Here is a 27170-nt window from a genome sequence, read left to right on the forward strand (position 1 = left end):
TTTCACATCTCTTAAGAAGACTAATTGCATTCAGTTCACATAGACACTTGCTTGAATGCCCACCCTTACAAACTCTCATGCCCCTGTTCCCACATACAGCCCAGAATTGCCAGAGCATGGTGAACAAATTCATGGTCAGCTCTGGTGACATAAGAAATATTTATTTAGTTTTGTTAGTTAAAATGGATGAATTCTACCTTTAAGGATCTTGTATTTGTAAAAAGCAGTTTGTTGTTTCAACTTCTCATGTACACAAATGATTTAAATTACTTCACAGTTTGTTTTCCAAGTTTGAAAACCAGTATTTGTTTTATTTTATGAGATGTCAACAAGATCTGATTATTTAGTAATTGTGGCTTCATGATATCATGTTGGTTGCAGGAATTTTAGTAGTAGGACTCTTTTTGTAGAAGTATTTATTAACTGTTTTATCTGACTGTAAGTTTTAGTTCCTGTAACAGGAATGGTAATACTGCTTCATTAGTCTCAGTATTCTGGCATCGTGAAATTGATTAAAAGAATAAAAGGAACTATGGAAAATAGAACAGAATAGACCCTCCCACTTATCAACAACTCAAGGATTTAAGTCAGATGTGGTAAGGGAAGTATGTTTCAAACCCAGAGTCCTTTCTGGGTTCAAGATAGTGCCTTTGGGGATGCTGGGAGACAATAAAATAATGCAGCCCCATTAAAGAATGTCACCTTGACTTTATTTGAATTAATCAACATTGCTACTTTACCCTACTGGTCCCTACCAATATCCTCCCAATGTGACATGGTTATAAATTGCCAGATGACATATTTTTATTGTGTTACCATCATCTCTAAAGCCTCATGTGTCTGTTGCTTAAGTTGTGATATTAATGAAGCTACACTTTACCTTCTGAACACTCAGTCCTCCTTGTGCTTGATTTCAGTAAGACTTGATATTCTTAACATTTTTCCCCAACTTCTAACCCAGAACTTTAATCTGTTGGGTTACTTAGTCTTTAGAATTTGGAATAGACCTCTTTATATCCTTTTCCCAATATCCTATTGAGGGTTACATATTTTTCTCTGACTTGAATTATAATAAAACTGTATTTTTTTTTAATTTAAGAAAGGAGACATTAACAAAACCGTAGGATAGGAGGGGTACATCTTCACACAGTTCCCACCACCAGATCTCCATATCCCATCCCCTCCCCTGATAGCTTTCCCATTCTTTATCCCTCTGAGAGTATGGACCCAGGGTCATTGTGGGTTGCAGAAGGTGAAAGGTCTGGCTTCTGTAATTGCTTCCCCGCTGAACATGGGCATTGACTGGTCGATCCATACTCCCAGTCTGCCTCTCTCTTTCCCTAATAGGGTGGGTCTCTGGGGAGGCGGAGCTCCAGGACACATTGGTGGGGTCATCTGTCTAGGTAAGTCTGGTTGGCATCATGCTGGCACCTGGAACCTGGTGGCTGAAAAGATAGTTAAAATGCAAAGCCAAACAAATTGTTCAACAATCATGGACCTAAAGGCTGGAATAGTGCAGATGAAGTGTTGGGGGGGGGGGGGGTACTCTCTGCAGACTCTTGTGTACTTCTGCTTTCAGGTATATATTTTTCCCTGGTTTATGGACAAGTGTGAACATATGCTCTATCTCAGGGGACCTGGTCTATATCTAGGTTTGGGGACTTTATTGGGGAGTGGACCACCTGGAATGGAATTAGAGAATACTATGAAAGGAAAGGTCTCACCTGAGTGATGAAGCTGAAGGGTTGTCATTCCACACCTGAAGTCTCTGAACACAGTCTGAAGTGAAGCATGCTGGGGTGGCACTCATTGCATTGATTAGGTTGCGATTGGTGGATGTGATATTATTTTATATGAATTGAGAGAAGCATGCAGGAAAGTGGGCCCCACCCTAAGGTTCCATGACTGGGGGAAATATAGGCTCTCAGCCCAACTTTTATTCTATAGTTTTTTGACAGAGAAGATAGAAGGTGAAATAGAAACACCAAAGCACTACTTTGGTGCTAACCTTTATGTGATGCTGGGGGTCAGATCCAGTGCCTTGTGCATGGTCTCTACACTGAGTCATTTCCCACCCTAGGTCAAAATTTAAAGTTTAGCAAAAGTAATACAGTGTCTGCTTTGGTATGTGTATTCTGACCATTTCTATTACTTCCACAGTTGGTGGCTGGTGCAGTGGAGATGCCATTTCCAGTGTTGAACGATATGATCCACAGACCAATGAATGGCGAATGGTAGCTTCAATGAGCAAAAGGCGGTGTGGAGTTGGAGTTAGTGTTCTGGATGATCTGTTATATGCTGTGGGAGGCCATGATGGATCTTCTTATCTCAATAGTGTTGAAAGGTGAGGGAGGTTACTTTGAAATCCTTTCTCTACTATTTGAGGTGTTTTTAACAAACAGATGTTATTGTTGCTTCAGTAATTATACTAATTGGCAACCCAGCTAATGATTCACATATCCTTTATGATCTGATCTCCACCAATTATTTTTTCACTGTTCCCAAAACATGCGTCTGTAGACCCATCAACTTGCCTTCATTTCTTGGACTATACTATCCTCTTTCATGTTTCTCCCACTATATATGTGTATGCTGTTCTTTCTTCCTTTGAATAGCTCTTCAAAACTCAACTATCACTTTATTATATAAAAACTTCTCTGACCCCATAAAGACAAAGTAACACCCCCCTGAGCTTTTATTAGCACAAGTCCCATTGCATTATAACCATTGAAAAGCCTTTTCTTGTGGTATCAGTGTCCAGCACACTGAAAATAAACACTTGAATTTTTAAAATATTTTATTTGTGATTTAATAATTATTAACAAAATTGTAAGATAATGGGTACAATGCCATAGACCCCACCACCAGAGTTCCATTTCTCATCCCCTCCATTGGAACCTTCCCTATTCCTCTCTGGGAATGTGAGCCAAAATTCTTTATGGGGTGCAGAAGGTGGAAGGTCTGGCTTCTGTAATTGCTTCTCCACTGAGTATGGGCATTGGCAGGTTGATGAATACCCTAGGCCTATTTCTATCTTTCCCTTGTAGGGTAGAGCTCTTGAGAAGTCTTCAGGACACATTGGTAAAGTCTTCTGCCCAGGGAAGTCAGGATGGCATCACATAGTAGCATCTGCAACTTGATGGCTGAAAGGCAGTAAGATATAAAGCAGGAAAAAATGTTTAATAAACAGAAACCCAAAGTTAGGAATAGAGCAGATGAAATTAGGAGTCTTCGGGTGGGATTCTAGCTAGGTAGCCTATTCCCAGGTATGTTCTTAGGGGCTTGTGACTTTAGTAGTTTTTGCCTGATAGTTAACATGTAGGTGAACTGGATGTTTTCAGAATTTAGAATAAGGCTAGAAAGCTGGACTAGGGTAGATAATAGCTCCAAACATGAGGAAAATATATAAATACTATTGGCTGTTTACTCCATCTATCTGAGCTATGGCCTATATATATTCCTATTTAGCAGATGAAGCTGTGTGACCACTTGAGTTCTGTTAGTCTGAGCTGAAGTCCGTGGTCACAGCTAGGAGCATTCTAGGCTATACTCATTTCAGGACTAGTCTTCTTCAAGTGGCAGAGTAGGATTACCCAGACTCTTCACAGAGTGGGGAATTCCCTCCCATTGCTGCTCTATAGTAAGGACAAGCTTTGATGGAAGGCTTATGATGATGTTCCCTATAGAAGGGACCAGTGATGATGGTAGAGGGATCTTTTAGAGGACTAGGCCCAATCCTATCTTCACACTACCTATTCTCACAGATTTTCTTCATTCAACTGTGTTGGTTTAAGTGATTCTTGGTGTTTAGGAACTATAGCTATGACCCCTGCAGCATAACAAGATATAGAGAAATAGATTGTGAAGCTTTTTAAAAAAATTAAAAGGTGCCTTTAAATGATGAGTTAAATTACTGGGAATAACTATTTGCAACTTAATAACAAGTAAGACTATATATATATAATTTGTAGAATGAAGCAAAGATAGTATTCAGAGGTAAATGGAATGGCATTTTCATTTGAAAATAAGAAAGATGGCTAAGTAAGTAGATCATGCTTTTAAGTCAAGAAGTTACTTTAAAATGGCAAAGGCAACAAAAGGGAGTCAGGCAGTAGCGCAGTTGGCACGAAATAAGGATCCTGGTTCGAGCCCCCCACTGCCTACCTGCAGGGGAGTTGCTTCACAAGCAGTGAAACAGGTCTGCAGGTTTCTATCTTTCTCTCCTCTCTGTCTTCCCCTCCTCTCTCCATTTCTTTCTGTTCTATCTAACAACAGTGACATCAATAACAACAACAATAAAAAACAACAAGGGCAACAAAAGGGAAAATAAATAAATAAATAAAAATAAATTTAAAAAGAACAAAATAGAAATCAAGAAAGAAAATCAGTGAACTTGAAGATAAAAAGCTTATGTAACTACAAGTAGAGAAAATTGATATTTTAATTTTTTTAGTTAAACATTAGTATACTTTGTTGTCCAATGATTCTAATTCTCACCATCCATTTACAAAAGTAGTAATATACAAGAGTAATCACTTTCTAAATATTAAATGTCAGTAATAATCTAAGAATTAGTAGAAACATTATAGTTCCTACATTAGTGGGAACATGATTTAAAAAGAGATGCACGCACACACACTATAATGAAATTAGTAGAGGAGAATATTTTAAGTATATTGAGTGAACAAATACCTATTTATCATTTATATCAAGAAAATATTTACATGTAAATAAATCTATATGTAAATAAACCCTATTTAAAAGTATTTTATTTAAAAGCCTTAAAGGATATGCTATATCAAATCAAAATAGGAAGAGATCAAAATTTGGAACTTAAAAGGCACTTTAGCTTCATTTGCAATGTTTTAAAGAGAAAAGCAGTCATATTTTCTATCATAAGGTAGTCATCCTTTCCTTGTATAATACCAGCTACATTTAGCCTGTGTCTTTTGCAGGTATGACCCCAAAACAAACCAGTGGAGCAGTGACGTGGCTCCTACAAGCACCTGCAGGACAAGTGTTGGTGTGGCAGTCCTTGGAGGCTTTCTCTATGCAGTGGGTGGCCAGGATGGTGTGTCTTGTCTCAACATTGTTGAGAGGTAATTTAAAAAAAAATACAATATGGGAATCTGTTTAATCGAAGTATTTTTAGGAGGGGGCAGAGTACTGGCACACCTAGTTAAACGCACGTTACCATGTGCAAAGACCCAGGTTTGAATCACTCTTCCCCACCTGCAGGGGGGAAGCTTCATAAGCAGTAAAGCAAGTACTGCAGGTATTTCTTTATCTCTCTTCCTCTCTATCTCCCCCTCCTTTCTCAATTTATCTCTGTCCTATTTTTAAAAAAAAAGCCACCAGGAGTAGTGAAATTGTTGTGCAGACACCAAGCCCCAGCAATAACCCTGGTGGCAGTAAAAATTTTTTAAAAAGAATATATAAGAAAATAAATGAAAATATTTTAAGACACAAGATAATCCACTATTCAGTGAGCTCCTCATATCTCTTAAGAAAAGCATGTTCAGTTGATCTGAAAGTCTAAAAGATGAAAAATATAGCATGATTATCTTATTTAAGGTAATCTATTTCTTTTCTGGGTTAGAGAGAACACTGCACTGGCAGATGTGCTACCAAGGTTGAGCCTCAGGCTTTTGGGTATTTGGCTCTACTTGCTGAGTCACCTCTCCAGCTATATAGCCTATTTTATTATTATCAGTTGTTTTTAGATAAAGACAGAGAAGCAGAGTGAGAAAAAGAGACAACAGCACCAAAGCTTACTTTAGTGAGGTGAGAGCTAGGCTTTAACCTGGGTTATGCACATGGCAATGCAACATAATACCTGAACTATTTCAGCAGCCCATAAACTGACTTTTCAGCTGTGCACTACACTGATTGATTCTAATATTGAAGTATTGCAAATATATTTTAAATTATATTCTACGTAGGATGTCAAACATGCTGCTTATGTAGTAGTCTGCCCTGATTTTTTTTTTTTTCCTACTCTGTATGGTTATACTTAATGTATGACTTTGCCCAGACTTCCTCCAGAGAAACTGTTAAAAGTATTAGTACTTTGTCTAATAAGTATTATAAAGATTCAAAATATTTTATGTGTGAGTTCTCACTAATTCCTGAAGTTATAAAAAAATATAGGTAAACTACTGAGGTTCACAATTCAGCTTTTACAAATTAGTTAATTTTGGTGAAGTTGATTCTGTTCTTAATTTCTTTGTGTCAGCTATGATTACTGTTAAGAACATATTATATTTCATCCTCGCTTCTTATAAAGAAATACTAGTGGTCCAGGAGGTGGTGCAGTGGATAAAGCATTGGACTCTCAAGCATGAGGTTTTGAGTTCAATCCCCAGCAGCACATGTACCAGAAAGATGTCTGGTTCTTTCTCTGACTTCTCCTTTTTCATTAACAAATAAAATATTTTTAAAAATACTATAACTTCAGAATTTTTGACATAGCAGTGACTAGTTGTGTTGTCATACTTTAGCTGAAGAACTTTGATTTACATAGAAACAAGTTGAAGGTAATGAACATTAAGGCCAATTTTCTTTTGTATGTCAAGTAATTTGTTTCTGTATTTTCAAAAACTACATATTTTGTTATCATTTGCTCTATTTTTATGTGGGAATTTGGAGATAGCAGTGACAACATATTTTCCTCTCTTAAGTTCCCATGTAAAAATAGAGAATAGTTAAAACTAAAAACTAGCAAAGAGAACAAAGTTAGGAGATTCTAGAAATTTGGAAGAGAGACCCCCAAAAGTCTGGAAGACTCCTAAGTGCCTGAGGAGAGGGACAGTTTATTAATTAAATAGCTTTCAATTACCAGGGTTTGGAATTGTACAGTAGGAATCACTGGATACTGGTACTCTTACCTCAGGAGCTTAGAAGGTACCCCAGAGAGCTATGAGTAGGGTCTCTGAGAACCACAGCAGAGCCAATTTTAAAAATGCCCCAAAAAGGTTAGAAATGGAAATTACCTGGCATAGTTGGTGTGGAGTGTTGTTTCTGAGATAGTGTCAGAACAGGGTTGACAAGCAAACAGAAAGGAGCAAGCCCTTCTCTTTTCTTTCTTTCATTTTTTGGAAAACATTATTTATTAGTGGTTTAATAATATTTTACAGGATTCTGAGATTACAGGAGAATAATTCCATACCATACCCACCACCCTTTCCTTTCTGTTCTTTCAAGGTCTAGTTCTTCTGTTTGGCCAGATTTCTAGAAAGCCAGCTTGAGAAAGGAGAAATTCAGTTTTTATTTTTCTAGTCCCCATATCTCAAGTAAAAGTTGGAAAAATAATTTTAAAACAGACACAGGTGCAAATTATAAAACTTCTTCCCCCAGCTAACTAGTAAAATATGTTAGATTCTCTCTGAATTTGACCTTAATAAGTCCGTGTAGCCAACTTTCCTTTAGCATTCTTTTACACCTTATGAAAAAGGCTTTACTTCATAGAAACTGCATGTGGTCTTTTGTTCCTCTCACTGCAGATATGATCCAAAGGAGAACAAGTGGACCCGAGTGGCCTCCATGAGTACCAGAAGACTTGGTGTGGCTGTGTCTGTGTTAGGAGGGTTTTTGTATGCAGTAGGTGGTTCTGATGGGACATCACCACTCAACACAGGTGAATTCCTTTCATTGTTAATCTGGTCTTCCCTCTGAAAAAAATATAACTGCTAGCTCCTCCTAAGTTCCTCCTGCAGCCTTAGTCCTCTATTTTTCCCCTCAAATAATTATCCTTTAGTTTTCCAGTTGTTGGAAATTTACACTAAGTAAAATAGCTGTATCTTAATATGATTGTTCTGTTCCCTCATCATTTACCATAAATGACAAAAAAAAAAAACAACTCTATATTATAATTTAAGAATAAGGTGGTGGCTCACCTGATTGAGTTACAGTGCATAAGGACCTGGTTTTGAGTCCCCAATCCACCTGTATGAGGAAAGCTTTGCAAGTAGTGAGGCAGTGCTGCAGGTGTCTGTCTTTCTCTCTCAATTTCTGGCTGTCTCTGTCCAATAAATAAAGATAATGAAAATGATTTAAAAATATAAATGAATAGTTTATAAATAGGCTCATCTGTTTGGTCGTATTTAGAGAAAAAATGTATGTGTGTGTGTGTGTGTATATATATATATATATATATACATATATGTATATATGTATATATCCCCCCCAAAGATATTATGCTCTCATCAAATTTGTTTTCACATATCTCAAGTGCCTTGGAATACAGAAGGGATATAGGCAGGGAAATATAAGAGCACTGAGATTGTCTGATGATGATACTAAGTCATAAGTACAGATCAGTGGTCTGGTCCCCCATTTATTTTATTTATTTTTAACTTTCAAAGAAATTTATTTATTTATTTATGAGGGAAATAGAACCAGAGCATCACTCTGGTACATATAATGCCAGGGATTGAACTTAGGACTTCATACTTAAGAGTTTAATGCTTTATCCACTGTACCACCTCTTGGACTGCCTGGTTCATTTAAGATAAGCTTGCCTGACTGACAAGCAAGCTATTGGGTTCCTTGACACAGACCTCTCTAATGCTTTTTACTTGAAAGAGATCAATATGTATAGAGGGATACAGATCCTTTTCAGAATGAAATCAGGTTGCTATTGAAAACTTGTATTTTCACAAAGTTGTGGTAGTCATGTGGAGAAGTAGAAATGAGAGGGATGGTGACCAGTGTTCTCTACTTCCTGCAGTGGAGCGCTACAACCCTCAGGAGAACAGGTGGCATACAATAGCCCCCATGGGGACTCGGAGGAAGCACCTAGGCTGTGCCGTGTATCAGGACATGATCTACGCTGTGGGAGGGAGAGATGACACCACAGAGCTTAGCAGTGCTGAGAGATACAACCCCAGAACAAACCAGTGGTCTCCAGTGGTGGCTATGACATCCCGCCGCAGTGGAGTAAGTGCCCAGCTGCTGAGATCTTTGGTAACCAAAGATCCATGACAGCACGAAAGTGTGAAGAATGACATGTTGGGACAGTTAAAAGTGTGCACTGTTTAGGCAAGACTGCTGCTGATTTAATCTCAAGTAGTTAAATGTTTTATGTCTACTCATGTCTTTAAAAAGTGACAGGGAGAGAGAGAGAGTGAGTGTTGTGTGTGTGTGTGTGTGTGTGTGTGTGTGTGTGTGTGTGTGTGTGTGTGTGTGTGTGTGTAACCACATGTGCAGTTTTGCAGTTGGGAGAATTTTGCTCTTTTCTAGACAATATTTAACATTTAAGGAATGAACATTTTTTACTATAAATATTGTACTTGAATGTATAACTTCATAGTTCCCATAATTTAATAGATTTTGGTCATTTTTTTTTCCTTCTGTGTTCAAGCAAACCAGAATGTAAGGCCACAAAGATATCTTTTATTGAACAGACATATCTAGAAGCAGTCAGGATTTTTACATCACCATCATCTTCTTCAGGAGACATTGTGTTTGGTCCTACAGGTTGGCCTGGCAGTGGTGAATGGACAGCTTATGGCTGTAGGAGGTTTTGATGGCACGACATACTTGAAGACCATTGAGGTGTTTGATCCTGATGCCAATACATGGAGGTATACTATATTTTATTTATTTATTGGCCACCACTGTTATTGCCAGTACCTTGTCTGTGCAATTCTTCCACTCCCCCCCCCCCCCTTCTTTCTGATAAAAGTTAAGAGACAGAGGAGACATTTCCCCTGTATGGTACTCACATGCAACAATCAGAGTCTTAACTCAGGTACTTCCACATGATAAAAATGTGTGGTCTACTGGGTGAGCCATCTCCCAGCCTTTGGGTGCAATGTGTGTATGTGTGTGTGTGTGTGTTTTTTTTTAACCAGAGCACTGCTCAGCTAAGGCTTATGGTGGTGCTGGGGTTTGAACCTAGGACCTTCAATGTCTCAGGCTAGAGTCTGTTTGCATAACAGTAATGCTATCTCCATAGCCTGAATGTAATCTTTAGTTTGTACTTTACATCAGCTCATTACTGACTTGAATACAGTGGCCTTGAGTTAAGCAGGGCCATCATAATCTGGGTGGCCATTTCATTGAAGTAATGACCTTGCAAGGATTAGGCTTTGGAAAAGGGATCAGATAGTTGATGTCTTATTTTGGCTGTGTTACTCTAAAGTAACTAGCATCTTAAATATGTCTTTCTATGGTGACTATCCAGTTTTATTATTACAGATGAAGAAAATAGGGAAAAATCTCTTTAGTTGAAGAAATAAAGCCACCCAGTAATAAAATGGCTTGCCTAAGCTAGTTAGTGACAGAGTTAGAACCTAGGACTTTGGCTCTTTGTCAGTGCAATGTTTTGGTCTTCTCAATATGCATGAAAAAAATAATAAACTTACTTTTAAGTAAGTTTTAACTTACTTAAATAGTTTTAACTATTTCTATTTGAAACTGATTTTTTTTTCCTCTAGCATTATAAATCTACTTAAGTATCTTAGACAATCTTAAATTTAATGGTCACTTTTATGGAGAATATGCTTTAACATCATTAAGCTATGTAGGCCTAATTTACATTGCTTTTAAACATTCAATTTTCTAATATGTCTGTGTAAATTATCATTTCTGTAAATTCACATGAATCAGATATCCCTTGCGTTTATTTTCATAATAAAAAAAAAGCCTTTGCAAATTTTAACAAAGTATGCTTAAGTCTTTAAACTTAAGATCCCTAGTCTAAACTTTTATTTAATTACACATTTTATTTAGACTTGATTCACAGAACTACTCTGGTCGGTAATCTGCTAGTTTCTTAAACAACTTAAAATGCACAATATAGTAAATTCTCAAAACAATACAAAATATGTATATTGTGTGTTTGATGTATTTAATATTTATACTTAGTTCTAACTACTGTCTTATTAAGAACAACTTTACCTTCTGAACAATTTGGATTTCTTTTCTAGCAAGTTATCCTTTTTTCTTAAGCAAATCTTGGGTAACTGTTGGTAGCTTGGGTTGCACATCAACCACCATAGAGAGTAAATGGGGACATAATGTCTGAGGCAGCAAATGTTCTGGATGATGATTCTCATGTTAATGGAAGACAGGCCGAGGCCTATTTTATGCTGCTGCTCCAGAAGGGACAGTCTCCCAGTCCATGTTTGCTGTATTCAAAGAACATCCACTTTCTAATTTTGAACTTGAAATGACCCACCCAGATTTTTCATTTCTACATGATTCAACTAGAGAATATAGTGAATTCTTTTTATAGTCTTTGTCTTTGCAATGCCACAACTGTTAGAATTATTGAAAGATGATCTCTGGCATCTTATTTTCCTTTGGGTCTCTATATGGCACAGTGGGCATGACACTGCAGTCAGATGGTGACAGTGCAGCACTGCTTGCTTCTCTATGATGTCTTCATTGCCTTGATCATTAAGCAAATAATCACCAAGTAGGCCAGAGCCTGAGGATCCAAAATGAAAACTGAATTCTCTACATTCATTCCAGTTAATGGAACTGACCTTCTAGTGAGGGAAGTGAACAGGGCCCTGCCTATATCTAAGTACCATGGCCATAGCAGAGGAGGGGAATGGGTCTGGGGGTGGGGGTAGGGGTGTACTTAACAAGGTGCTGGTCCAGGCGGACCTCACCAACAGCTAACATTCTGGCAAAATCTACTAGAGATAAGGAAGACATAACATGGTAGGTTTTCATGAATAGGAGCCTTCTGTTTCTATACTTACATCCATACACAGTGTTCTCTTTTTAGTGGATATTTTGAGTAAACATAGTTGGGAAGACAGCCAAGTTTACTTCCACCAACTCCTCACTGTGCTCTATGTAAGGACTGGTTTTCACTTACTTGTCACTAAATGGAATATTCATAAAATGCTTAAGGATCTTATGTTGGGAGGTTACTGTCTAAATTTTTGTAATTACATATCCTAAACTTAAAACCAGTTTACCTTACAGCTGGCAGATCTAGTATTTTTTCCGTAGAAGTCCTTAATTTTGAAGATCTTACATATCACATGTCATAAAATAAATGCTGACTGTTTATTTATATGCAATTTTGCTCCATAAAGGGTTTGAGAAGACTTAATACCAGTATATACAAGACAAAAAGTGCTAAATTTTAGGTAAAGGGAAAATTTGGGTGGAAAACAGTATAGCCAGGCTAGAGTAACAACAAAAAGTGTGAAGCGTCTAAGTCTTTAAAAACATTTAATTATGGAAGAAATAGCTACAAATTTGATTTTGTTTGTGTCTTTGCAGGTTATATGGTGGGATGAACTATCGTCGTCTAGGAGGTGGTGTAGGAGTTATTAAAATGACACATTGTGAATCCCATATATGGTGAATGTCTGGAGGACACCTCAGTATTCTGGAGAACTTTTGACTTTTGGAGCTTATACAGCTCAAGAAAACATTTGAACAAATTTATTCTTTGCTGGTGCCTCAACATGATGAAAATACAAATACAATAACAAGTACTTCATCTGTAAGATGCCACCTTTGCACAATCATTTTCAGTTCTGTGCAGAAGAATATTTATTTTTACTTTTTAATTTATCATGTTTTATTGGTTGGGTTTGGAACTTATTTCTTATTTTTATTTGTTTTGAATCTAGCCTTCCACAAAAAAAAATTAAAAAGAAAAAAGGCAAGGAAAAAAAGACTTAAAAATACCAAGTGATAAGACTTTATTTTGAAGAGATTAACACTGATAAAGGGAGAAGGACTGTGTTTGGTAGATTAATAGTTATTCCAAGGTCCTCATTCCATATGACGCTGCCACTTACAGAACTACCAGTGACAAAGACAGGTATGCAAAGTGTTTTAGCTATACATCATTGTTGCGCTAAGCATCAGAAGATTTGAAAATCTTAAAACAAGGAAGCATCTCATTTTAAATAGTACAATTCAAGAGGACTATTAAGTAGTAAAATCAAGATGCAGACACTGAAGTTTTCATTGTGGAAGCGCATATCTTTCCTTCCAGTTGGACTTGTTTTCTGCTACATTTTGTTTTGTTTTGTTTTAAACATTTTATGGTTTCTAATAGATCTAGAGCTCTGCTTAGTGCCTCTATAGAAATAGCCTATGAATTGCACATGCTATCTTACACATCTCCCAGTAAAATAATTTGCAACTCTGCAAAAGGTTCTGCTCAAAAACATAATTGATGGGAGCTACTTTCCTTCCCATTTCCTTATTGCTATTCAGAATCAGCAGGGAGAACTACCCTCCTCCCAGCTGTAAACACTGTTCTGCAATTTTTATTTGCTGCTCAGGCCTGCTGCAGAGGAAGCTCACCTGTACTAACAGTTTCCTAGGGAACAAATGCTTTAGTTCCTATTGTAGTGAATGTGCAACCACTCGAGGCATTTTGTCTTTGATTGTTTTATACAGGCTACCCATTCTTATCATTCTATAAAGCCACTGTTACTGTTCTCAAATTGCACTTTCTGGTGAAAAATTAAAAATTTTAAGGAAAGTAATAACAATTTCTATGGTCACCGGTCTAATTTAATTTAATTCTTCTTTTCATTGAGTTTACAGACCAATCTTTTCCAATGTATTTTGCAGGAAAATCAAAAGGAATAATTCACTCCCCCAGCCATCCCCAAATGTTTGGCAACTTTTGTGTTTACATTTAATGATCATTTGCACCTTTATGAGGAAAGATAAGTATTTGGTGAATAATTGTTTACATGTATCATTTATGCTTTTTTCTAGCATGTACAACTTTTTAAAATAAAGATATTTACCTTAAAAAAAACACTTTGGTTAATGCTTTTTAATGTTGTATCTTTGCTATTTAGATTTGCTGCTTCTAATAATTTTATATTTTCTTTATGTAAAGTTATACTTTCAACCTGAAAGAATAAAGGGATTGCCAGGTATATTTTGTATTTCACTTATTTCATTATTTTGCTACTACTGATCTTACAAATAGATTTTTTTTTTAAGCAATAACCATCCAAAGCTTTTGTCTGGTAGGGATGGAGGATGGAGAATATCTTCACAGTTCTCTTCACACAGTTCCATCCTTCCCTTCTGTCTTAATGCAATCTACAAACAGGTGTTAGTGTCTATAGTTTCACATCATAAGCCCACACACTCATTATATAGCCAAGTAAATTGTAAGAGCAATGCTTTTAGGTCTGCCAGAGGCTGTGGACCCAGGAAGTACTGGTGAAGGTTTCCAGACCCGGAATCTAGGACTTTTCAGGATAAGCCTTATGGAACAATGCCTCACCACATTCCGAAGTCCTCACCTATGTTAAGACACTTACCCCCTCCAGACAAACTGGAGGACCCTGGGGGTGGTGGGGGGGTGGTAGTGACTATTGGTAGCCAGGTTATTCTCAAGCAAGCCCTGCATACTGGAGATGCTGGCCCCTCCCAGAAGCAAGTCCCAGTGTAGCACTGTGGCCAGTCCACAGGAAGCCCCACATCTATATGGAGGTGACTACACATACCACACCACATATCATGGTCAGGTGGCAAGGTCAGGCCCCATGCACCGAAAATGCCAAGTGCCCCATGGTCAGGTCTGTGTTGTACTGCGCTTGCACAGACAAGGCCATTCAGATCCCAGAAACTCTAGCAAGGGCAACGTCACAGGCACTTAGGGCCTTGAAGGAGAAGGCATCCATCTAATTTCATGAGTAATCTGCTCAGTGGTGAACAAACACCCCTGAGGCAGAACTGAAATGAATCTCACTTCCTTGTCCTGGACAAGGTGGCCAGATACCCCAACCCAGGAATTGTGGGAGACCTGTGTGCTAGGGATCAGCATTAACTTGGGCCACAAATCAGCCCTGTGATTGAGGTGTGTGGTTAGTCTGTAAGGTGGTAAGATTAGAATAGGCTCTATATATGTTCCACGGGTAGGAGGTGAGAAAGGGTCCTATGTCCCCTGAAGGAGTGGACAGCTCTGCGCAGGGTCTCTGCTGTCTGAACCATCCTGGCTGGATCCTTTTCCTGTTGGGCCCTGTACCTTTATGAGTGGGCTTCATGTAAAACAGCTTCCATAAGCCCCTCACCTAAAACTGTCCTAGGTTTGTCCTTAACTAGCTTTGTTTATATCTCAGCACATACTGTGTCTGACACCACATTAAATGTGCATGTTTGCTCATTCTTAGATCCCACCCTATAATGGAACACTTCTTTTTTCATTGTAGCCCAGGGTGTCTGGGACCATGCTTAGCAACACTTGAGTAGACAAGGATAGACTGGCAGGATGGGTGTAAGTTGGTACCTGTTTAGAGAATCCTGCTCTTGTTTCACTTTCCATATTACCTCTCAGTATGTGACCAATAATCTCTGAAAGCCAGACAATCTAAAAAGCAGCTTATTTGATAACTTTTTAAAAAATTATCTTTATTGGGGGAGTTAATGTTTTACAGTCAACAGTAAACACAATAGTTTGTACATGCACAACATTTCTCATAGTTTTCCACATAACACAATCCCCACTGTTGGGTAGTATGCCACCTCCCCCTGGCTTCTGCTTAACCATATGCCTATATAGGGATTTACTGATCCAAAGCTTTGGTCTATTTACATAAATCACTTTTACATTTACATAAAGCACTCCCTCCAGGGCATTGGTGGTTCAGTGATAGGATTCTCGCCTGTTCCGCCCCCTCCTTGTCACACTCTGATTTTCACCAGTCACTTTTCTCTCCACCCTCTCTATATCACATCCTGTTTCCACCCTACTTGGAGAGTATAAAAACAGCTGCTCTTCTCATTAAAGACACTTGGAAATTGCTTTCCGGCTCCGAGAGTCCCAGAGTGTATCTCCTGCAAAGTTGGTGCGGCACGAGTTCCTGATCCCTCTCCCATGCAGCAGCCTAGATTGGCTCCAGTTGAGTTCTCTCCAACCCAGAGAGCACTAGCTCGGGAAGAAGTACCCTCAGGCTATCCCGGCACCCCACCAGGTCCTCTGCCATCCTTTAGATAACATAAGGGACCTGGCTTTCCTGGATGATGGTGTCTTCATCCAGATTGGTTTGAGATAGACTTCACCAGACTTCCTAGGGGTGTCACTAATTATAGCCCATGGTGTAATGGAAAGCAGTCAGTAGTAATGAACCTTGCTGATGTTTTTCTTGTAGTCTTATTTTCTATTATGTAATGAAATCAAAGTGTTAGGCATAAAGGTTCATAGCTGCAACCAATCCATTTGAAGTTTATTCTGTTTTATCAACAGAAATGGTTTAAGTTTTGGGCTTAACTTTTAAAATATTGTTTTAATATAGTAAATTCTGCCTTTCCCTTCATTTGCTTGATATATCACATTTATTTATTTAGACATTTCCCTTAGCAACCTAGAACTGGAGTTTTGAACTTAAATCCAATATGAGAAATAGGTGTGTGTGTGTGTGTGTGTGTTTACATGTTTTTCTCTGTGTTTTGCTTTACAGGCTGAACAGATAGCCCAGTGGTAGAGCACTAGACATGCGACTGCAGTCTGATCTTTAGCACCACATATGCCAGATCTGAGCAGTCCTATGGTCTCTCTTTACCTCTTTCATTCAAATAAATAAATCTTTTTTGCTTCATTTGCTGCTGTAGTGAGGTAGACATTTACTCTGCCTGTGAAAATTTTTGTGATGAGAAAAGGGTAGGCACAGACCTCTCACGTGGTTTGCATGAGACCTGATAAGGGCAGGAATCAGCTTCTAGAGGTGGTGATAATCCACAGTTGCTCAGTCATAATAACTGTTATAAGGAATGAAAGCTTCTTGAGAATAGACACCATATCTTATTCACCTGTGCACTCTAGAACAGTGGCTGGAATAACCTAAGCCTATGATCATAAATATTTAAAGAATCTAGTGCTTTAAACATAGTCTCTCACTTCCTGGTTTTTGTTTGTTTTGTTTTTTAAACTGGAGCACTGCTCAGCTTATAGTGGTACTGGGACTGAACCTGGCATCTCAAGAGTCTCAGGCATCAAAGTCTTTTGATTAACCATTATGCTATCTCCCTGACCCTTCTGATCATTTTTAATGCCAACTTTTTAAATTATATTTTGTATAGGACAGAGAGAGGAAGAGGAGACAGGGAGGGGGAGAGAAAGACACCTGCAGACCTGCTTCACCCCTTGTGAAGCGACCCCCCTATAGGTAGGGAGCCGGGGGCTTGAACCGGGATCCTTATGCCGGGCTTTGTGCTTTGTGCCATGTGCGCTTAACCTGCTGCACTACCACCCGGCCCCCTATTATCTTTATTTACTTATTGGATAGAGACAGCCAGAAGGAAGAAGGATAGAGGGAAGGATGGGCTAGAGAGACACCTGCATCACTGCTTCACCACTTGTGAAGTTTTCACCCTGCAGGTGGGGACCGGGGACTCAAACCTGGGTCCTTGTGCAATGTAACATGTGTGCTCCACCAGGTGCACCACCACCCATCCCCCCAACTTTTCTAAAATTACAAAAACCTAGAAATAAGGTTTCTGAGGTTTAGCTGACATTAATTACATTCAATGGGTTTAAGCTCCAATTTATTTTTAGCTTATTTTTTGAAAGGGCCTAAGAGCTAATTATCTCTAGTATTTATCTCTGGATTTAAATCCAGCCTTTGCTGTTAGTAAATGACTTGTGGGAAGAACTTCTGAGTGCTTATAAAATCTGTTTTCTCTTAATCACTTCTTTATCAGCTACCCCTTGAGCTATCAAATATTACGTCACAGTCTAAATTGTCAGGTTGTTTCCAGGAAACTGCTGGGATTGAGGTCATAATCATTTATAGACAGAAGCCTTCCCTCTGCAGGAGGAACTATGAGGGTACCTCACAGTTGAAACATATGTACAATGGCCAGCAATGTAAAGGAATTGTCTTGTCGCTTTCTGGAAACACCTAGATGACTGTATGGTTTCTGAGCACAGCCTTTCTTATCTGTCAGAGAGAAATTTCATGTTACACATGGCTGAGAATGTATTTTTTTAAATATGTCTTGCAAATACTACATAATCTCTCTTACATATGGGATGGAAAGAAACAAAACAAGGAGCAAAAGTAAATGAAAAACAAGCCCTCAGACTGACTACAAATCTGAGATCCCAGTTTTTGTTTATTTTTAATTTCAAATTAGAACAGAGGAAAGCAAAGGAAGAGTCAAACACTTTCCCCAGTGTTGTGGTGTTCTTATGTGGGACCCAGGGCTTCTTGTGCTATAAGGCTCACTCTAATGGGAGCTCTCTCTTGGTTGCTTGGCCCAGTTTTGTCCATATATTTTTTTCATTATACATCTGCCTTAGATTTGCCTTGAAAATCAAACTAGACAATGTTAACTGGGTACATCTTATAATCTTAATCTTGCAAATGCAACTACAGAAGAGGCTGTGTTATCCAGGAAAATAGCCTCTTTGGGCCAGGACCCTGCCACCAGAGAAGCACTGAATCTGTCTAATTGGTGAAAACAACTTTCCAGAGATTCTCACAAGATTTCATCACAGAGCCTTCACCTCCCCAGTTTTCTCTTCTCCTAATCTCTCTACAACTTAAAAATAAATTCTGCAGACTTACACATCATAATGTCCCTCACTTTGGAAAAAAAAGTAGATTTTTATCTAAATTACTTTAATAATTCCTATCCAAACACCCACAGAAAATGTTTCTCAGATATATTCAGATCAACATTTATACTCTCATTGATACGACTTATATATGTGTCTTCACCTTCAAAAAATGTGGCATATTTAGTTGAACTTGGGGCTCTTCTTCCTTGTCTGAAGAGACTCCCAAAAGCTATGTTTATGAGAAAGAAAGAGAGAGGGGCGAGGGGCAGTTAACAGAATAAAACTTTACTAGAAAACTTAAAGCCCCCCCAAACCAGGCAGGGTGTTGTGAAGGCCACCTGAGAAAGGGTACTTGGAGCTAGGATGGAGGGGATGAGGGGCCAGGAGTGTGTACAGCAGGACAGACAGGGTCAGAGCCAGTACAGGATGTAGAGAGTGGGGCACAGCTTGTAAAGTAGGCCCAGCTGAGCAGAGCAGAGCAGAGGTGTGGCCTTTGTTGGGTCTCCTGTTACAGGTGCCACAGAGTCTGGCTCCCCAAGACACCCAAATTTGTTCATGTAGACTGTGGCAGCCAGGCCCCTTGACTTCCCTCCAGCTTACATCCTGGCTGTCACACTGAGTATCAGAGTGAGTTGAGTTCATTCTTGAATCTTTTCTGAGGGCCTGGGTGCAGATTAGCAGTGAACAGTGTGGCCCCAGTGGCTGGAACATAGGTGGAGGTACATGGGAACAGGTTACCAAGGGGTCATAAAGGTTCCAGAGTATTCTGTTAAGAACCAGAGAAAGAGAGGGAGCCAGAGGATATCCCCATGCTGAGAACAGGAAATCTTGTGTCACTCCCTGTATGCCAACTGGCTGTTAGACTGAAGAAACTGTGGCACTTTATAGGTGTAGAGAGAGAATAGGGGCCTGTCCTCCTGGAAACGGGTGTTAGGATGAAGTGAATAGTGGGCTAAGGCCAAGCCAACCAACACAGTGGTGACCTTGAGGTGCACTTTTTTTTAAATTTTTTATTTAAGAAAGGATTAATTAACAAAACCATAAGGTAGGAGGGGTACAACTCCGCACAATTTCCACCACCCAATCTCCATAACCCACCCCCTCCCCTGATAGCTTTCCCATTCTCTATCCCTCTGGGAGCATGGACCCAGGGTCATTCAGGGTTGCAAAAGGTAGAAGGTCTGGCTTCTAAAATTGCTTCCCTGCTGAACATGGGCGTTGACTGGTCGGTCCATACTCCCAGTCTGCCTCTCTCTTTCCCTAGTAGGGTGTGTCTCTGGGGAAACTGAGCTCCAGGACACATTGGTGGGGTCTTCAATCCAGGGAAGCCTGGCCAGCATCTTGGTGGCATCTGGAACCTGGTGATTGAAAAGAGAGTTAACATATGAAGCCAAACAAATTGTTGAGCAATCATGGACCCAAAGCTTGGAATAGTGGAGAGGAAGTGTTAGGGAAGTACTCACTGCAAACTCTAGTGTATTTCTGCTTTCAGGTATATATTTTGCAGTAGTTTACGGATACGTGTGCACATAAGCTCTCTCTCACAGAAACTGGTGTATATCTAGGTTATGGGACATTGTTAGAAAGTGAACTACCTGAGATGAAATTAGAGTGTACTATAAAAGGAAAGGTCTCACCCGAGTAATGAAGCTGAAGGGTTGTCATTCCACACGTGAAGTCTCTGGACACAGTCTGAGTTGAAGCATGTTGAGGTGGCAATCGTTGCGTTGGTTAGGTTGTGATCGGCAATGCAATATTATTTGGTATGGATTGGGAGACGCATACGGGAAAGTGGGCCCTATCCAAGGGTTCCAGGACTGGGGGAAGTAGGGGCTCTATAGTGGAAATGTGAGGTCCCTGCTGTCTTAGGGTTCAAAAAGACAATTGATAGTTAATGTTATCATCACATTATTTGGCAATTGGGTTAACTTTGAAAAGTCCTTTTGTTATGGTTTGTTGTACAGTATCCAGTATCTTGTATATAGCTGTGACACTGGATGCTTCTAATCTACTTGGTCTAGGCTTTTGAGAGAGTCTGCATATCAAATACACGGCCTATATATTAAAAAGATTCAGTTTGTGTTTTGAAAAACTTTGAGACATACAATTGATTTTCCCCCTCTCATATTAATTAACTACTGATTTATATGTCTACATTTTGCTAGGAGTGTACATAAACACCATTCCCACCACCAAAAGACAGTGACCCATCCCTCCCACCCACTCCCACCCCCCACTGTCCCAGGAAGCTGCATGTCTACCCCTCACGACAGGGTTTTTACTTTGGTGCCCTACTTACAATTTGGTCAGGTCCTGCTTTTAGTTTCCCTTTCAGATCTTCTTAGTTAACTTCTGTTGATGAGTGGGATCATCCCATACTCATCTTTATCTTTCTGACTTAGCTCACTTAACATAATTCCTTCTAGCTCTGTCCAAGATGGGTCAGAGAAGGTGGGTTCATTGTTCTTGATAGCTGCATAGTATTCCATTGTGTATGTATACCACAGCTTTCTCAGCCACTCATCTTTTGTTTGGCACGTGGGTTGCTTCCAGGTTTTAGCTATTATGAATTGTGCTGCTATGAACATAGGAGTACACACCTCTTTTTGGTTGAGTGTTATGGAGTCCTTGGGGTATAACCCCAGGAGAGGAATTACTGGATCATATGGAAGGTCCATGTCTAGCCTTCTGAGAATTTTCCAGACTGCTCTCCACAGAGGCTGGACCAATTTACATTCCCACCAGCAATGTAAAAGGGTTCCTCTGTCCCCACATCCTCTCCAGCATTTGTTGCTGCTGTCCTTTTTGATGTATGCCATTCTTACAGGAGTGAGGTGGTATCTTAGTGTTGTCTTAATTTGCATTTCTCTGACAATCAGTGACCTAGAGCAGTTTTTCATATGTTTGTTAGCCTTTTGGATCTCCTCTGAGGTGAATTTTTTGTTCATATCCTCTGCCCATTTTTGGATGGGGTCATTTGCTTTTTTGGTGTTAAGTTTGCTGAGCTCTTTATATATTTTGGTGATTAGTTTCTTGTCTGATGTAAGGCATGTGAAGATCTTCTCCCATTATGTGAGGGGTCTCTCTGTTTGTTTAATAGTTTGTTTGGATGTGCAGAAGCTTTTCAATTTGATGTAGTCCCATTGGTTTGTTTCTGCTTTAGTCTTCTTTGCAATTGGGTTTGATTCATCAAAGATGTCCTTGAGGTGTGGGTGGGAAAGTGTTTTACCAATATTTTCCTCTAAGTATTTGATTGTTTCCGGTCTGACATCTAGGTCTTTGATCCATTTGGAGTTGATTTTTGTTTCTGGTGAGATAAAGTGGTTCAATTTCATTCTTCTACATGTTACAACCCAGTTTTCCCAGCACCATTTATTGAAGAGAGCCTCCTTCTTCCATTTAATCCTTTGGGCCCCCTTATCAAAGATTAGATGTCCATAGGTGTGGGGATTTATTTCTGGGTTTTCAATTCTGTTCCACTGGTCTGTGTGCCTATTTTTGTTCCAGTACCATGCTGTTTTGATGATTATGGCTTTATAATATAATTTAAGGTCTGGGAGTGTGATGCCTCCATTTCTGTTTCTTTTCCTCAAGATGGTTTTGGCAATCCTAGGTGTTTTCAGGTTCCAGATAAATGATTGTAGTGTTTGTTCTATTCTCTTAAAGAAGCTTGGTGGAACTTTGATGGTTATGGAATTAAATTTGTCTATGGCTCTGGGGAGAATATTCATTTTGATGATATTTATTCTTCCAATCCATGAGCATGGGATATCTTTCCATTTCTTGGTATCAGTTTCTATTTCTTTGAGTAGCGACTCATAGTTTTCAGCATACAAGTCTTTCACTTCTTTGGTAACTTTATTCCTAGGTATTTGATTGATTTTGCTGAAACAGTAAATGGAAGTGATTTCTGGATGTCTTCTTCATCAGATTTCGTGTTTGCATAAAGAAATGCCACTGAGTTTTGTACATTGATTTTGTAGCCTGATACCTTGCTATATTGCCTAATAACTTCCAGTAATTTTCTGCTGGATTCTTTAGATTTTTCTATGTATACTATCATATCATCTGCAAATAGTGAGAGCTTGACTTCTTCCCTTCCAATCTGTATTCCTTTGATTCCTTTCTCTTGCCTGATTGCTATGGCAAGAACTTCCAATACTATGTTGAAGAGTAACGGTGACAGTGGACAGCCCTGTCTAGTGTCCGATCTGAGGGGGAATGCTTTCAGCTTCTGTCCATTGGGTATGATGTTGGCTGTAGGTTTGCTATATATAGACTCCACTATCTTGAGGAATTTCCCATCTATTCCCATTTTTTGTAGAGTTTTGAGCATGAATGGGTGTTGGATTTTTTTCAAAGGCTTTCTCTGCATCTATTGAGATAATCATGTGGTTTTTGGCTTTGCTTTTATTGATGTGGTGAATGACATTGATTGACTTATGGATGTTGAACCAGCCTTGCATTCCTGGGATGAATCCCACTTGGTCGTGATGAACAATCTTTTTCATATGTTGCTGTATCTGGTTGGCCAAGATCTTGTTTAATATTTTGGTATCTGTGTTCATCAGAGATATTAGTCTGTAGTTTTCCTTTTTTGTTCTGTCCCTATCAGCTTTTGGTATCAGGGTGATGTTGGCTTCATAGAAGGTGGAAGGGAGTATTCCTGTTTCTTCAATCTTATGGAATAGCTTAAGAAGTATGGGTATTAACTGTTTCCTGAAAGTTTTGTAGAATTAGTTTGTGAAGCCATCTGGTCCAGGACTTTTGTTGTTGGGGAGGCTCTTAATAACAGTTTCAATTTCTTTGTCTGTGATTGGTGCATTTAGATTTTGTAGTTCTTCTTGGTTCAGTTTTGGAAGGGCATATGCTTCTAGGAATTATTCCATTTCTTCCAGATTCTCTAGCTTGGTGGTGTATAGTTCTTTATAGAAGTTTCGCAGGATTCTCTGGATTTCTGTGGTGTCAGTTGTGATATCTCCTCCATCGTTTACAATTCTATTAATTTGAGTCTTTTCTCATTTTTGCTTGGTGAGTCTGGCTAGGGCTTTGTCAATTTTGTTTAATCTTTCAAAGAACCAATATTTGGCTTCATTGATCTTTTGTATGGTTCTTTTATTTTCGATGTTGTTTATTTCTGCTCGAACTTTAGTGATTTCTGTCCTTCTGGATGCTTTAGGGTTCCTTTGTTCCTCTTCCTCTAAGTCCTTGAGGTGTGCAGTAAGGTCGTTCATTTGAACTTCTTCTTGGTGTTTAATATGTGATTGTATGGCTATAAGTTTCCCTCTCAGTACTGCTTTAGCTGTGTCCCAAATATTTTGATAGGTTGTGTCTTCATTTTCATTAGTTTCCAGGAACATTTGAATCTCCTGCTTGAGTGAGTCTCTGACCCAGTGGTTCTTAAGGAGCATGTTGTTTAGTTTCCAAATTCTGTGTCTTTTAATAATTTTCTGTTTGTTGTTAAATGTTAGTTTTACTCCACTGTGGTTTGAGAAGATACTTGGGATGATTTCAATGCTCTTGAATTTATTGATGCTGTCTTTGTGGCCTAACATGTGGTCTATCCTTGAGTATGTGTTATGTGGATTTGAAAAGAAGGTGTATTCAAGTTTTTTGGGGTGGAGGAGTCTGAAAATGTCCAAGAGGTCTAGTCTGTCGATCTCTTCATTCAATTCTCTTGTATCTTTATTGGTTCTCTGCTTTGTTGATCTATCTAAGTGTGAGAGTGGGATATTGAAGTCTCCCACTATTATTGTATTACTATTGATGTAGAGGTGCACTTTCAACAGTCTTTCCAACCTCTTGGCGTTTGGGGGCTTTGTTTGCTTGTTTTTAAAATAGACATTTTTAATTCATTGAATAGAGACACACACACACACACACACAGAGAGAGAGAGAGAGAGAGAGAGAGAGAGAGAGAGAGAAACAGAGGGGGGAAGGGGCCATATCAGGGAAGAAAGAAAGACACCTGCAGCACTGCTTCAGTGCTATTGAAGTTCTCCCTCTACAGAGTGCCAGGGGCATAATCCTGGATATTTGCACAGTTTAATATGTGCACTCAACCAGGTGTGCTACCACTACCACCCAGTCCCACCTCTTGGCATTTTAGCTGAAATCTTTTTTACCTACTGTCACACAGAAATCACTTTCAGGGAGTCAGGTGGTAGCACAGCAGGTTAAGTGCACATAGCATGAAGAGCAATGTCAGGCTGCGACACGGAGGAGAGAGAGAGGAGATCTGGATCGGAGAGGGAACGCAGTTCTTTATTTGTGCGGACACCTCAGAGTTGGGTAAGAGCACAGCAGTTTGGGCCGTGTGGCACTAGCAAAAATGGCCGCCTCCCGCTACACGCAGTACCCTTCCCTGCATCTATTCACCGAGGTGAAAAGTGGGCAAGAGAGAGAGAGAGAGAGACGGAAGCAGGAGGGCTTTATAGGGCAAAAACTTGGAGTGACGAGTCGGGACAGGATTGTTTGGGAAAGACATTCAGAGAATATCGTATTAACTCTCGTGGGAACTGGCAATAACTTGAGGGGACAACATGGCAGCTGTGACTGCATCTGCACAATTTCCCAGCAGAGCAAGGGCTGGTGTAAGGATTCTGGTTTGTGCTTCCAGCTCCCCACCTGTAGGGGAGTCCCTTCACAGGTGGTGAAGCAGGTCTGCAGGTGTCTTTCTCTCCCCCTCTCTGTCTTCCCCTCCTCTTTCCATTTCTCTCTGTTCTAACAAGGACATCAATAACAACAATAATAATAACTACAACAACAATAAAAAAACAAGGGCAACAAAAGGGAATAAACAAATAAATATTTTTAAAAATCACTTTCAGTCCATGATTTTGAGCAACTCCAGTGTGTTGAAACAAACAATTCTGACAACAGAGAGTTTAAAGAGATTTCTGGGTAGTTATGTGTGTCATAAAGAGACCCATTTCCACATCCTCCCAAGCTTCCTCACTCTATTTGGCTCTGCACTGAGATGCTGTTGCTCTCAGAGTCCTTCCCAGTCTTCCTGTTTATAAAGGCAGTTCCTGTCATGCCTCCCTGTGGTCACTTTCTATTCCTTGCTCAGCTTTGTTTGTCCTTCTGGTCCTTCCCTCTGTGATATTGTGCTTATTCCAGCTATTGAGCATATGTCTTCCCTGAGATTCTGTGGCCCCAAAAGCAGGGGCACTGGCTTTCTGCTGTGTCCTCAGTATGGAGGACAGCAGACAGTTCAGTAAATATTTGCTGTATTAACAAGTGGATGAATGGATGGATGGATGGATGGATGGATGGATGGATGAAATTACATAGGTAGAAACTATTGCAGGTGCTGCACAGGGTGCTTCTTTGGGGTTCAGAATAGGGTCATTCTTCTACTGGTTGTCAACTAATTAAATAGGAAGCCACCTCCAGGAAGGAAGGATTTCCTGCACAGAGGACCTACTCCAGTCCTGAATACTGTTCAGCTGGCCTGCTAAACTCAGAACCACCCATTTACCATGCCCACCGGAATCCAACAAGCATGGAGCTCTAGGAAGCTGAGTTGCCCTGTCCTGGATGTGTCTGTGCCAGGCTGCTGGTCACGTACCCCAAGTGTGCAAGGCTGCTGGTGCCCTCAGCCCCCACATCTCTGCAGTGACTGACTGATGGCTTGGGGTTTGTGGCCTTGAAATGGTGATAGCACACCCCAGTGATTCCAGCTGTGGCTCCTTGCTGGGTGTCCTGGTTCATAATCCTACTCCCTTGTGCCCCGGGCAAGCCAGCTTCCATCACAGTTTCACCACCCTAACAGGAAGGAATCCTCCTTGTTTTCTGGCAGCTAAGTGCATTAAACAGAGTAATTAGTTCATGTTTCAAATTGTTTCACATTCATAATTCCCATTATTTTGACATAGACTCCTCCAAAACACGAGTCAGAAAACGCTAAGCTTACAACCTCTTCTTTCTTCTTAATCCTGCCCCTCGAGCTGTTGAGCTGTTGAGTCAGCATTGCTCCTTGTCTGTGGTGTCTGAGAAGAGACAGAGGGCGATGGCCTTTCCATTCCTTATAGAGTGATCCATATGTGTGGCAGGGTCTCTCTGGGGTGGACTGAGTCAGTCTGAACCCACAAACATGTGGCTGTGTGGAGTGTGAGGCTGCCTTGAGGAGTCTAATGGGTTCTTCATCCCCCAAGGCTAGATCCCCCAGCCCTGCTTCAGCCTGTACCTCTCTGTGTAGAGATGTGTTTCTTTTGTTTCCTACTTACCTAGCATACCCTACTGCTCTGTCTCTCTGGAGAACTCTAATTGGTACATACAGTAGACAGCCAATGAATATCTGTGAGCCAATTTATCTGTGAGATAAATAAGTAGGGAGAGTAGAGGCATGGCACTCTCCTGCTCGGTCCAAGTCAACCAATCTGTTTGGGTGTGCTGGGACAAGACATTCAACACTGAAATACTGTTCGTGTCATTAATTCCTGGAAGAACTAACATATGGACTTTGAGAGCTTGTTTAGCAGAAGAGCACAGATACTCGTATACCTCTACCAAAGACCAGTCAGTCTCTCTTCTAGTGAAGATTTTCAGACCCTAGGTCTAGGACTTGTCAGGATAAACCTTATGGAACAATGCCTCACCACATTCCCAAGTCCTCACCTATCTGAAGGCATTTACTCCCCTCTAGACAAACTGG

At 39.8% G+C, this 27170-nt stretch overlaps 1 protein-coding gene across 3 annotated transcripts in view; it reads left to right on the forward strand.

Annotated features, from left to right (window-relative positions):
* Positions 1-13879, forward strand: part of KLHL20 (kelch like family member 20) — a 38624-nt gene extending 24745 nt beyond the window's left edge. For 2 of the 3 annotated variants that reach the window (XM_007525186.3, XM_060197891.1), the window contains exons 7-12: positions 2161-2344; positions 4956-5099; positions 7503-7636; positions 8729-8937; positions 9478-9584; positions 12247-13879. In XM_007525186.3, coding sequence (XP_007525248.1) covers positions 2161-2344; positions 4956-5099; positions 7503-7636; positions 8729-8937; positions 9478-9584; positions 12247-12331 — 863 coding nt within the window. In that variant the 3' untranslated portion in view covers positions 12332-13879. The remainder of the gene's footprint in view (positions 1-2160; positions 2345-4955; positions 5100-7502; positions 7637-8728; positions 8938-9477; positions 9585-12246) is intronic. The other variant, XR_009551590.1, reaches the window with a different exon arrangement.
* The last annotated feature ends 13291 nt before the right edge of the window (positions 13880-27170 follow it).

The sequence above is a fragment of the Erinaceus europaeus genome, chromosome 9 (assembly GCF_950295315.1).
Source record: "Erinaceus europaeus chromosome 9, mEriEur2.1, whole genome shotgun sequence".
Lineage (NCBI taxonomy): Eukaryota > Metazoa > Chordata > Mammalia > Eulipotyphla > Erinaceidae > Erinaceus > Erinaceus europaeus.